Source organism: Aspergillus brunneoviolaceus (assembly GCF_003184695.1).
Source record: "Aspergillus brunneoviolaceus CBS 621.78 unplaced genomic scaffold BO95scaffold_29, whole genome shotgun sequence".
Lineage (NCBI taxonomy): Eukaryota > Fungi > Ascomycota > Eurotiomycetes > Eurotiales > Aspergillaceae > Aspergillus > Aspergillus brunneoviolaceus.
The window spans coordinates 191,916-204,612 of NW_020290759.1; the positions used below are offsets into that span (position 1 = coordinate 191,916).

The 12,697-nt window shown below is 54.2% G+C and overlaps 7 protein-coding genes across 7 annotated transcripts; 2 read left to right on the forward strand and 5 right to left on the reverse strand.

Annotated features, from left to right (window-relative positions):
- Nucleotides 1–1,299, reverse strand: BO95DRAFT_361744 (uncharacterized protein; the record flags this gene model as incomplete). The annotated part of the gene is made up of 1 exon (XM_025582538.1): nucleotides 1–1,299. The coding sequence occupies one exon, from the start codon at nucleotides 1,297–1,299 to the stop codon at nucleotides 1–3; it is 1,299 nt and encodes a 432-aa protein (XP_025442845.1).
- Nucleotides 1,300–2,892: 1,593 nt separating this feature from the next.
- On the forward strand, nucleotides 2,893–3,671 carry BO95DRAFT_494988 (uncharacterized protein; the record flags this gene model as incomplete). The annotated part of the gene is made up of 1 exon (XM_025590809.1): nucleotides 2,893–3,671. A coding segment is annotated over one exon (768 nt), but the record flags the coding sequence as incomplete, so codon positions are not given.
- A 2,320-nt stretch (nucleotides 3,672–5,991) lies between these two features.
- Nucleotides 5,992–6,618, reverse strand: BO95DRAFT_463095 (uncharacterized protein; the record flags this gene model as incomplete). The annotated part of the gene is made up of 1 exon (XM_025588960.1): nucleotides 5,992–6,618. One exon carries the CDS (start codon nucleotides 6,616–6,618, stop codon nucleotides 5,992–5,994), a length of 627 nt encoding a protein of 208 aa, XP_025442847.1.
- A 104-nt stretch (nucleotides 6,619–6,722) lies between these two features.
- Nucleotides 6,723–7,205, reverse strand: BO95DRAFT_463096 (uncharacterized protein; the record flags this gene model as incomplete). The annotated part of the gene is made up of 1 exon (XM_025588961.1): nucleotides 6,723–7,205. One exon carries the CDS (start codon nucleotides 7,203–7,205, stop codon nucleotides 6,723–6,725), a length of 483 nt encoding a protein of 160 aa, XP_025442848.1.
- A 521-nt stretch (nucleotides 7,206–7,726) lies between these two features.
- On the reverse strand, nucleotides 7,727–8,867 carry BO95DRAFT_513941 (uncharacterized protein; the record flags this gene model as incomplete). The annotated part of the gene is made up of 2 exons (XM_025591640.1): nucleotides 8,830–8,867; nucleotides 7,727–8,748 (listed from the first exon to the last, which is right to left on the reverse strand). The coding sequence occupies exons 1-2, from the start codon at nucleotides 8,843–8,845 to the stop codon at nucleotides 7,727–7,729; spliced, it is 1,038 nt and encodes a 345-aa protein (XP_025442849.1). The 5' UTR covers nucleotides 8,846–8,867.
- An 804-nt stretch (nucleotides 8,868–9,671) lies between these two features.
- On the forward strand, nucleotides 9,672–10,854 carry BO95DRAFT_463098 (uncharacterized protein; the record flags this gene model as incomplete). The annotated part of the gene is made up of 5 exons (XM_025588962.1): nucleotides 9,672–9,705; nucleotides 9,767–9,991; nucleotides 10,060–10,403; nucleotides 10,435–10,634; nucleotides 10,674–10,854. The coding sequence occupies 5 exons, from the start codon at nucleotides 9,672–9,674 to the stop codon at nucleotides 10,852–10,854; spliced, it is 984 nt and encodes a 327-aa protein (XP_025442850.1).
- A 1,007-nt stretch (nucleotides 10,855–11,861) lies between these two features.
- BO95DRAFT_463099 (uncharacterized protein) lies at nucleotides 11,862–12,347 on the reverse strand (the record flags this gene model as incomplete). Its single annotated transcript, XM_025588963.1, has 1 exon — nucleotides 11,862–12,347. One exon carries the CDS (start codon nucleotides 12,345–12,347, stop codon nucleotides 11,862–11,864), a length of 486 nt encoding a protein of 161 aa, XP_025442851.1.
- Between the last annotated feature and the right edge of the window lie 350 nt (nucleotides 12,348–12,697).

A 12,697-nucleotide genomic window follows, 5' to 3' on the forward strand; every position in this document is an offset into this window, starting at 1 on the left:
TCAAAAAGCCAAGCAGTCCGTCGCAAAGATCGGAAGCGTCACCGTGTACAGAGTCACCGAGTAAAGGCCGGTCACGAACGCGTCCACATCAAAAACAAAGTCGCTCGTGAACCAGTAGCCATTGCTGCAAGCACCCGTTCCAGTCACAGCCGTCACACCCGTGGTCGAGCTGACGTCCGCGGCGCCCGCCACCGAGAAGCTATTCACGACCTCGGCCCTGGCCTCGACGCCGGCGGAGACCTCGAGCAGACCGTCGAGGACATTCACCCCCACCGCGAGTTCCACATCCGCAAAAGGGTTCAGCTGCGCATCGACCTCGCCGGAAAGGGTCGCTGATGCAGTCTGTGTGGGAGTCCAGCCCGACGACGTGGAGGCGCCGCTGTGCAGCAGGTCGAGGTAGATGGTGCCGCTGGTGATCTGCGTCGATAGGGCCGCGGTGATGTTGGCTTCGCCGGTGACTCCGAATTCGACGCCGACGCCCAGGGTCAGGGAGGGGCCGACACTGAGGATCCCGGTGATCTCGAATGCGGAGACCGACAAGGCGTCGTAGGTGTAGCTCCAGAGATCCGTGGAATAGGCGGCGGTCGCCTGTGCAGACACGTTCAGCTGAGCCAAAAGGGCAAGATCCAGCTCCAGGTAGAGGCTTGTCGCCGTCGAGTTGGTCACATCGAGCTCCATCCCGCCGCTCAGGTCCAGGGTGGTGCTCAGGCTGACATCCTGCACGTCGATGGCCAGATCCTTGGTATCGATCAGCTCGCCCGACCACTCGTCCGAGACGGAGATGGTCCAGTCGCGCTTGCGAGATGCCACCGCGCTCGCACTGAAGAGCACCGAGATCGACTGCGCCTGGTCCCGGAACGAGCTGCGGGTGGTCTGGGCCGTGATGGTGTTGTTGGCGCTGCCCACGGTGCTTGAGTCGACCAGGTAGACGCCGCGTTCGTTCTCCGCGTCGCAGTTGCCCAGGTGGTTGGTGAGTAGAATGAAGCTGGACGAGGGCCATGCGGAGACGCTGCGCTGATAGTCAGCCGTGCTGGAAAAGACGACTTCCACTGCATCGGCCGAGCAGCTGACACTGGATATGGTGGTAATCTCCTCCAGGACCACCGTTGGCAGTTTCATTTGAGCATCCACCGTGGCGGCTGTCAAGGGCTGACTCGCGGCCTGGTAGTACAGCGTGATGTCTTTCTCGGGGGCAATGCCGGTCTGGCTCACGTCTGCGGCGCGTTTGAAAGGAAGAAGATGTTCAGTGGCCAGGGCACGAACTGCCACCAGACAGAGAACGGCGAACAGAGACATCATGACTCGGGAAGAGGAGACTCTTGTGGGATTCTGTAGTAAGATCAGACGCTTGGAGCTAGAATGCGACCAAAGGAAAAGCTTGAGGGAATAACAAACTACTGGGAGTAATAAAGATGTTCTCAGGGCCACTATCCTACCCACTCAACCCCTCTTTCAATCATGGGTGGTGCTGATGGATTGTTTTCACACCATACCAATACTTCCTCCAATAGCCAAGCTAATCCCAATGCCCCTCCTACCATGGAGGGGATGGACTTCATTTAACCAGACCATTAGGCACCGTACTTAGGCACTCAAAGCCTACCTACCACCCAGTGGTAAGATGAACCGCCAAGCATGCCGGGGGATGATCGATTCGATTGGTGGCGAACATCACCGTCCCTCGGCAGGGTTAATTGATTAATTTATATTAATGATGATGTAAAGTCACGCACGTGCATCTGCCTCCCGTGAAGATTCGGTCCCAAATTTCACAGATCCTTTGCTCACGCCGTCATGAAACCACGACCTCCACCACTCCTCCGAGCCCACCAGTTGGAGGAGCTGGTCCTCCGCCACCGATAAATGACAGACAGCATTCCGGGCCGTCCAATGGACCGGGATGGTTATAGAGGTGGAACTCACACAGCGTACCCAGTTTCTCCGGGGACCAGATCGGCGTTTTGACGATTCCTGGGTGATGGGGATGTCTTCATGCTTCATGAAGTGGGCAACCGCTAGCTGAGTGGTATGGATCGAATGGAACTAGGTTGATATCTAGAATGGAGTATTAGTTGTATGAGGGAGAGTCTATTGATCCAACGCTGCCAGGAGGGGCCTGGAAGCTACTTTCTTCCTGTCGAACGAGCAATCGCAATCAGCGCTGCAGCTATCAGTAATCAGTAATCTGGAGGGAAGTGAATTCGTGCTCGGTGCTGAGGGGGTAAAAGGCAACGCGGGACTTCCCGTGGCGCTCCTCAAGTAACTCAGGCCCCTTTCAAGACGGGAATTTACCGTACAATTAGTAGTTACAGTCAATGATGTGCTGTACCAACCCGCATCAAGCAGGTTGCAGCACACAGATCTCTGGAAGTCGATCATGAATCTTGTTGCAGGAGACTATACGGTTTCCAGCACTTTTTACCCCTGACCTAGACTCATATACAGACTAGTTTATAGGCAATGTGCTTATGCCATGTGAAAGTAACCCCCCGTTCTGCCGGCAGAATGCCTGAAAACAACCCTTATCAGCCTGAACAAGTTAGTGAACTCACTATAATTGAATGAGATGGCTATGGAAGCGCTGTCCAAAGAAGGTAGAAATTTTAGGTAATATAGGTATCAAAGCAAGGATTCCCAAGCCTCCGTTCCTCGGGGCGTTGTAGCCCCTGGTGCCCTTCACCCATCCAGCTGCTTACTACACCACCCCAAGGATAGAAACTAAAGAACTGAATACGGTTAAACCATAAAAGCCTATTCAGCACAGTCTCGACATACGGTTGAGATAGTATGCGCAATAAATACACGGATAACACTGACCCATCGTCGATCTCCACAATGGCACCCACCCATCACAGCAGTTGCTAGATAGCACAAAGCCAATCTATGGGTTGTTTAAGATTGACACGCACGGACACACGATTCATAAGTCTTGACCCCGTCGCTTGTACACTGTTTGTTTGCTGCCTCGCATTCGCTGCCCAGACCGCATTTCCCAGCCTCTCCGCTGCACTTCTCGCCATTCAAACAGAGATTAAAAAAGCATGGGGCCAGGCATGCGCCGTACACGTTCAGATATCGATCAAACTCCCCACATCCGATGGCAGATTCAAATGGGGTCTCCGTAGGCGCTGGTGGAGGGGAATCTGCCGCAGGTGGAGGCGTGGCAGCAGGGGTGGCCGGTGCCTGCGTCTGTGGTGCATTGTCCTGGCAATCCTCCTCGCAAGATTGCCAATTTTCCTGGTTTGCGGCAAGGCAGTCGTTGCGGGGCGCGGTCCCATTGAAGCATCGGTCCACGCCGTCCAGCGCTGTCTGCAAGCAATTGCCGTTACAGGTCTCGAGAGGCCCTTCGACCCGACGCGGACATGCAGCGTCGCACCCCTTGAAGCAGCCCTTGATCTCCTTGTCGCATTCGAGAAAACACCGCTGCCGGAAGAGCCCCGCGTTCTTTCGATTCCGCATCCTCCTTGCTGTCCCCCGGCAGTATTCAACGCACTCATCACTCTCATCCACACAATTTCTATAGCATTTCTGCGCGGAACATTGACTATCCTGCGCCTCGACAGCGGCCAGGACAAGAGGCCAGACCACAATGAGAATTCTCAAAATGTTGACGTACATATTGCGCTTGTCGAGTGGATGATGTTTGGCTGCTCAGGTTGAATGGTTCTGTAGTACGCAGGTATTTAGGACACCCAGGCGATGTGCTGGTGTCGGGAGCAAGAAGAATCGCAGCATCTATATACCCTAGCAGTCACGTACCACGAGGTTCTAGACAACTACTCATAGCTGTCATAGCTTGGGGCTAGGCCTGCTAGACAAAGACGACGAGACAGTCGTTAGGTCATGCCAAGGAAAGAACCTGATCAGCATAGGGTTCCGAGGAAGTTACCAGCCTCTCCTTGTTCATTTGGAACGCACTGATCCGAAGCGCGTGACGCGTCGCTCGTACCAGCTACAATCTACAGCTCAGTCAGCAAGAGTAGCGGAAACTCGACTGGCATTCATGTGACGCATTCAAACAAGCCCTCCGCCAAATACGATGCGCCCAGAGAATCGGAATCTTGATGGCAGTCAACCAGAGGAGCGAACCAGTCGAGTTCGATAAGCTCGCATCTCCAACCGTGGTGGCTGGACGGGTGGCCGAACCCTAAATGCTGGAATACCCACGGGAGAACACGATTGTTAAACGAGGTTGAACAAAGTTGGAATAAACGTTATTTCGTAGCCGTCAAAGTCTTGACCACGAAGCCCCCTGGTCGATACGGATGCGAAGTAGATTGTGCTGGTGTTGCGTGTGTTCAAGACAATACGACGGTTATGTGATTGACTAACGCCGAATGCAGTCCTCTCTGCAAGGCTCTTGCCGGGTGAACACGACGGTCACAGCCCACCTATTTCGAATTTCTCCAGGGTCTGCTTGGAATGGGCTCCTACTAGGACCTTTTGACACCCAATCTCACTCAGATGATTAGAGACACACCGTGCCTGTGACTTGTCAGTTGAAATACTTTAACATTGCCGTGTGGCCCAGTTCCGGACAGATCTGAGCTGTATAGAGAGCTCTCCAATTCAATGCCAAGTCCTCTACCAGGGAAACCACGTCGATCTTACTCCGGCTCATGTTGGAAAAACAATAAATTCAACAAATAAAGGAGAAAGGAGGCGCAGTAAAAGCCTCTTATGTTCGCACTCGTTCCAGGCGGCAGGGAGATTGTTTTAGGTTTCCTGCCCGGACGCCGGAAATGGAAGACGGAACGTTAATCCATGATAAGTTATACGAGCGTTCTAGCCCCATTGTTACCATAAAACCATGAGTCTAATTGTCTTTCCATCAGGATCTCATATCTCTTAAACTCGCATAGAAAAGCGCGCGTGATACCTCTTACTAAGTAGAAGTATTTACGGAATATTAAAACCAGGAGAGTATAAAATCGAAGCCACGCCGTGTTGACAATTAGTTCTCTCTTGCTGCATGCGCTTCAACTTATCAAGCCCCTACACTTCCGACAATATCCCTTCGCTCGAGGTGTGATTCCTTCGGATGTTCTGCAAAGCCGATAGCGGATATCATTGCCACATTCTTGTGATGCGTACACAGAATAATAGTATATTCTCGTGCTTAGATTCACGTACGAAGTCGCTGGCAGCGGCGGGTCTCTCTGCCCACGACCACGACTCGTTTCCCTGGGCGCCATTGAGACCCATTCGGTGTCGGTGTGGGTAATGGAGAGAATGGGTAGGGTTCAGACTGTAAAGCAAGCAGCCTTGCCGGGGGGAGATGTGTTGGCTTGCGGGGAGCGATAAGGTGGAACACGCAATAGTTGTGCCAGAAGTAGGAGCCGGGGAGTAGAGTACCTAGCTCTCACCTACTTATCTCAGTCTGAAATACATGTATATTACTGGTCAAGAGATGCCCATGACAGAGCAGAGCAGTTAGGGCTGTGTGTGGCCCGGGGACGGGAAACCTGCCGACGAAGCTCGGAGCCACGGGCCGAGTGCTGCCCGTCTGGATTTCTACGAAACACCCCGGGGTCTCCCCCAAAAGCTGTAATCTCCACCATATGATGAATGAGTTGTGAGATGGCTGCTAAAGGTAATCGAATTCCCTTTTTACTAGTATGCCTAGGGCTAGGCCTACTTCCTTTCAATCTATTCTTTGATCATCAATCCCTTGAATATCAAGTTCGAATCCATCCTCCGAAGGCATAGTAGAAAGGTCATTAGAACTTGGTCAGAGATCATTCGAGAGTTAGCACTGTACAAATGGCGAAATGCATGTTTTACAACTATCAAACCGGGGGGGGGGTATCGGTTAGTAAGAAAGACGGATAAGAACATCCTTCGGGAACCAGGTTTCTAAAATGTATGCTCAATTATGCTAAGTAAGGAAAGAACTAGGCCGCTAGAATCCAAGGGGATCATAGGTTTGTCTATGCGGATACAGACCAAGTAAATTCTAGTCGACTAAAGGGGGAAACAAAAGCATATCCCCTACTCGGAATGCGTTTCGGCATAGGAAACCAACGGCCGGATCGACAGCATCTCCGTCTCGACATGCGCCGCCAGATGCCACTTGATGGCCTCCTCCGGGCCGTCGCCCGAAAACGGTTCCTTGCAGAGGGGACACTCGATGAATTCCAGTCGGGCCGCCGGGACGTGGGTGATTGCGATGGCGGGCAGCTTATCCCAGCCATGGACCAACTGCGCATGCCTCTGGACTTTGTCGCCGTCGTCTGGTCCAAAGGAGACGGTCTCCTGCTCACACCCTGGCGCGCTGCATTCCCAATGCCCGCCGTGCCCCCGCATATGGTTGACCCAATCGTTCGGGCGGGCGAACGTGCAATTCCCCCAACACTCCTTCGCCAGGCAGATGTATGGCGAATAGTCGTAAAGCACGTGGTGCTGCCAAATGGCCGGGGTCTGGTACACCGAGACTGGCAGCACGTCACTACAGTAGGGGCACACGTGCTCTGTCGCATCAGCAGGGGGTTGTGGCGGGGGAGGCAAGAGAAGCCGCCGCTGCTGCTGCTGGGGCCTAAGAATGGTAGGATTCACCGTGTGAGACCCTAACCGATTATCTAGCAAGCGGAAGCTCAGGAGCTTCCAGCAGGCGCTCATTCAGTGCGCGATCCGTTTGCAGAGATCCAGATCGGCCCTGGGATACCTGGCCTGGAGTCCCCGCAGTGCGTCCGCGCGGAACTGCTCACCGCGCTCGTTGCGGTTTAGCAGCCAAAAGTCTTCCCATATGCTGTCCCCACGCTGCTCGGCCTTCGACTTCTCCACCATTTTGATTCGACCTCCTCTTCGAGCTCCTTCAGGCGAGTGTACACTCTCTCGCCGACTTTCCGGAGGGGCTCGACCCCCCAGAAGAGCAGGCCCAGGTTGCGGATGACGCCTTCCGTCTCGAGCCGCAGGCGCGCGTCGCAGCTCTCCTTGAGGGCCCGCAGGGCTTCCTCCAGGAAGACCAAGTCCAAGCAGATCGACTGCTGGGCCATGGTGAAGATGCGTAGCTTGCTGATCTCCGTGAAAGTGTAGCCGTCACCAGTGCCGACGACAGTGAGGCCCAGCCTCTCCAAGCGATCGGCGACATGCTCGTAGCCATAGAAGAAACGGAGATTATTGGCGTTAATGTCATCACCAAGGTCCTTGGGCAGGTTGTTCAGGATCTCGGCCTCCAGCGCCGTGCACCGACGCGCCTTCTCCATCAGATCCACATTGTTAGGGAATCCCGCGTGCGGTAGGTTACAATACGCCACCAGATCACCACCTCAAAGATATGGGGTTCCATTGACTGTGCAGTTCACTTCCTCCGCTTGAAGGATCCCACAGTTTTCCATTGGCCTGCGTCTTTGTACTGGCTTTTTCATATCCGGCCTGTGAGTTGCCAGACGGCTAGGGACGCCTGCGATAACCTGTCAAACACAGATTCCATGTTGATCCCTACGACAAATGCATGCCCACACTAACAGGCGATTGTTCATCATGCTAACAGAGGAGGAACTCTGCAGGTAGAAAGAATTCTCGGTTTGATCAACCAGCGGACACACCGACAATCTGCGCAGGTGTGCATTTTGGGCTTGACATTTCAGGGGGAAGCTAAAGAATCGTGAAGATGTTGACATGTTGGTATGTCCGATCCCCCAACTTCAGACCTGGTCTTCGACATCCGCTCCCTTCTGGTCATTTGACGGGGTCTGCTTTGATGAACGATCATCCCCCTCTAGGCCTATACCCTTGAAGTAACCCCTGTCCTATCAAGCCATGGGCTACCATCTTGCTTTGTCTTCTCCTCATTCCGCTTCTCCTTCGTGCCAGACCCGCCATAAAGCTGGGTCATGGTGATGAACTGCGCCACCAGTGCAGAGGCTGTGAACCGCCCCACCACGCCGAGCGCGTCCAAGGTGCCGATGAACTGCACGGAGGAGAGCACGATCGTTCCATACACCACATGCACCAGCCCGCAGATGTTCGCCAACCCATTGTAAAACCCTTCGCCGAGATCCACGCTTCGATCATGTCCATTCGTGGGGGTCCCTGCCGTTGTGTCTGAATGCTCCCGGGAAAGAAGCCTGCCCAGGCAGTCCCCAAGCACCGCGAGCCCCGAGTTTGTCAGCGCCACGAGGGGTGGCAGAACCAGCATCACGAGAGATGGCACCGGCGCGAGGAACACCCACGCCAACTCCAGAAAACCCATATTGCATTTCCAGCTGATGATCGTCTGGCTACCGAGCCGGATGGCGTTCTCCAGCACGTTAGCCGCGGCCAGCGCCACCGCGAGATATTGCACCACACTCCGGTACACATTGGGGTTTCTGCCTGCAGTATGCTCACGCAGCCACGTGGTCGGTTTGTCGCCCGGATGGTTGGGCTTGGCCCAGGGCCTTGCGAACGTCAGCGACGGGGCGGCCAGGATGCCCAGAAACCCGAGGATGGGCCGCTCGCGGAGCAGCTGCAGGCGCTCCTCGATCGTCGGCGCCACCGTCCCCAGAATCGACGGGGTGAGGCCCAGGAGCACCGTCGCCGAGGCCCAATCCCCTTTGTTCACCTCCCCGGCGCCTTCGAGCAGGCACTCGGCCATGTGCTTGCAGGTGTTGGGATCGGAGGTGTTGCGGGCGGCGAGGGAGGCATTGTAGTAGGCGTGGCAGTCGGGTCGTTCGGTGGTTAAGGTGGTCCGGTAGAAGGGGTAGAAATTTTGGAACTGGGTTGCGCGGCTAGTATCGAAGAGCAGGGCTGCACTGTAGAGGAGGGCTAAAGAGGGTATTCAATCAGTATATCTCCGACAACTGGTAAGATCCGCCTGATTAGATGTGTAGGCGAGGGGACATTCACCAAGAGTGAGTTTCATCGTGGTGAAGTATTGCCATCATCCAAAAATGTGAAGACTTTTCAGATGTACACAAGGGAAGATAGTGCATATATTAAGGGGCCAGAAGAGAGACAGAAAAAGAACTGAGACGTGAAAAACCAATTCCAAAAATAACTTATTGTTTTGTGAGTGTTAACGCGGGGCTGAACGGCGGCGGTAAGGTCAGCACTCAGCACCTATCATCGATCGTCAATTATCGCTCATCAATTCCCTTAATGGAACGCAGATGCAGCTGACGGAAACTCAACAGTACAGTACACGCTAACCTTTGAAGGAAACTGTATGGGTAATGCCCAGTGGTTCGAGGTTGGAGGGGTTGGCTGTGCGCCTGGCGCGTATTTCCTGCACATGCTGTGGGTATACAAGTGGGTAGGTAGTCTCCGGTACTTTGACGTGCTTCGAGACAGAGGTCTGTCGACTCAGCAATTATGCTGTTTCACTGATCTGGCACTTCAAACTCTCATCTACGCCCGGCACTGGAAAGACGTGATGTCAAGATATGAAGAGAAGTACGGAGTTGTTGATTCTTGTAATGTGAAACACAAAGGTCGCCATATACGGTCTACACCCTGTACGGGAGATTGTATTGACTCCCAACGCAGTACCCCCACCAAAATGGTGACACAAACCTCCATCTGTGAGTTACAGTCCTCTTCATGGATATAGTAACTCTTGTATAAATGCTCAGAAGCACCAAAATTAAATTAATTCTCACCCTTTTCCGAGGGTAGCGGTACGCAGCCCCAGCTTCCTGTTGTAAAGGGACCAACCAGTTCTCCACCCGACAGCGTAAAACAAGCCCACCATGCAAGGAGTGACAAAGTGGCTGGAAGAGCGAAGTCAGCTGGCCTCCATGAAAAATCAAAGCAACCACTAGAGCTGATGATGATGATCAACAAGAGACACGGAAATACCAAAGACACCCTGCCAAGCAACCCGCGCAGCACAGACCCCTACCTCAGCACCACGACCCCCTCACCCGCAGACCACCAGCCCCTTCTTGCCGCGTCTCCCCGCAGAAACCCATCTCCAGCACTACGGCTGGCTCTTCGGCCGCCGCTTGCCGCACTACTCCAATTGGTGGGACGACTCCGCGCAACGATGGCGGACCCTCCAGCACGGCTGGTTCTCCCTCTGGAACCACATGGTCAATGACACTTAAACCTATATCTGTGGACCCTGCGAACGTCGAGAAACCCCGTTGAGCGGAGGAAGAGTGCGATACTTGAATGGATCGCGCGCCGATGCGCACGTGTCGGCTGGCGTACATCGAGCGTTCGCGCGGCAGACCCCACGCGGGGGCACCCGCGCTCATCCGCCGGCCCACCTTGCGCTGCGAGCTGTACTGGACAGCATTCGCTTCCCGCACGCAAGCCCGCGCAGCCGCACCGACTACACGCGCGTCTGGCGGGCGCTGGCAGCCACGTTCCCCCACCTGCGCAAGGTGCGGATCAGGATTTGCCCCCGCTTCGGGGAGGATGAGGGCTTTGAAAAGGCGGGGGCGAAGATTGCCATCGGCGCGGATTCATCAGGAGCAGTAGCAGCTGCTGCTGCGGCGGCGACAACAGACCCGGTCGGATAGTCGGCAGTTCATCGACGACGACGACCTTCCCGAGTTTCAAGATGCGTGGCTGGAAGGCATGGAGTGGGCGGTCGGTCGTCTATCTGACTTGGCGCTCTTCCAGATCGTGCTGCACGTGGACATCTATCACCATCTGCGGGCGCGGGTGAAGCTCTTCCTGGCCGCCCGGCAACGACAGCAGCAGCAGTAGCAGCAGCATGGCGGGTCATCTCAGATTCAATACAGAATGTGGAACGCTCCGGATGACCGGATCCTCTCCACCAGAGGCGATACGCGACCGTTGTCGGCGGACAGCTCCGTGAAGGGCCTTGACCTCCGCTCCAACATCTGGGTGGGAGGCAAGGGGAAGTGGAAGAGACAGGCTGGGGGCAAGGTGACTTTTCAGACGGATCCGGAGCGAACCTAATATGTCTGAAAACCTGGTTGTTGAATGCTCTGTGGAGTGGGCGGAAGGATCTGTTCATTAGTCCTTCAAATCTGCCTCGCAGTATAGAGCAAAACCGGCCATACCGCCCAGTTGTCAGCACAGGGTAATAGATACCTACGAGTCCTACAGTATTATATACTGTACATAGATTATCCAAAAAGGTTCCCAGTCACCAAATTGGACGTGTTATCGTTGTCCTAATCACAATAAAGCTTATTCAGGATCCAGTGGGCCATCGTCAGACGGCAGCAGCATAGGATGAACAAAGTCTGTCGGGACGGCGTTTGTCTACTCTTCGTTCTCTCACTACTCATTCCTCCGCAGCTATGAAGCACTCAGGGAATCAGGCCTGAGCTGGATTGTAGTCATAAACTTGCGCCATCCAGCCACGCTCGGGAAATCAGAAACCAAATGGGAATTAATCTCATGGAGCGTGGTAAGACTTAAGAGCCGTCAGCGGTAGTGCTCGCTCAGCTTAGGGCTTCTCCGGACGCGCAGCGAGGCAGCATCACATGATGTGAGTAGCCCTGGGAGGGTGCGGAGAATTGCGTCTTTCGGAGTTCCTTCGTGCGTGAGCATGTTGTGTATACACTCGCAGAGATTCTAAATGAAATGGTCGATGTTTGAGTTTATTCTCGAGTAAAGTGAAAGCTGATGTTACGGATACGATAGCTGAGTCACGATCACGGTCCATATGAACTCAGCTGGACGCTCAGTCGTGTACGTGAAGCATGTTTGATGCATAATAATTCTTATGATTGCTATTGTTCAATTCTTCTTTTTTCATTCAAATCTTTCTTCTCAGGAAGTAAGAGAAGATAATCTCTTCCACTGCCGAGTATAAGAAATAAAGTACGGATAGCTAGCCACAATTGCAGCGAGGGGTACTGTAACCCGTTCCCCAGCGTGCATCCCACCTCATGATGGAATAGAGGTGGGATCTTTGAGGATTGCCATCACGTCCAGGTGTGGTGGTCATCACTCCCCTAGCGATTCTCGGAGAGCAGATCCATCATGAAATCCAGGATAATCTGCACGAACGCGACATCCGCCGGCGAAGAAGCCGTCGGGAACTCCGTCTGGCCATTCCTCCCGGTCCAGAGCACTGGCGGATCCTGAGGGTCGGGCGACGCTTCGTGGAAGAACCGCGCCTTTTGCAGCGGGTCGAACGTCGCCACGCCCGCGAGGATCGGCTCCGGCGGGTACGTGTGGTTCTGCCGCTGAGTGCGCCACTCGTGCTGGAGGAAGCGCGCCGCGAAGCCCCATGGATCGCCGTCGGCCAGATCGGCGGGAACGTTGAAGCTGAGGATTGGGGGTAGCTTGCGTCGGGTCCCCGGGGCGGCCTGGCTGGTCTGGAGACCGCGGGCGGCCGTCAGAGTGTCCTTGGCCGTGTGGATCGAGATTGTGTGGCCTTCAAATTCCGTCTGCCACGTCTCGACTCCGACGCCGGCGGCGAGTGCTGCTAGATCCATTTTGTGTGGGTGTGGGTGTGTCTCGGCTAAAGCTTTTGGCTTGTGTTTTCCGGGTGAGGGTGAATGCTTGGAGTTGCAGTGCAAGGGATGATCACAAAAAGTAGTCAGTGCAGAAGGGAGGGAAACGAGGTATTTATAAGCCAGCAGAAGTCACCCTCTTTGCCAGCTTGGGGGTGTAGATCTTCGATTGCGTAAATAGGATAAAGGACTGAGTTTATTGAGGGCATACAGAGAAAGAATGATAGCGGGAAGATTTCATGATAAGAGGTTGATAGAAACAAAGACTGTCAGAGATATGAAGATTTCAGTATATCGGACAACAAAGCGCTTTATCTTGGTGCTACCGTCAA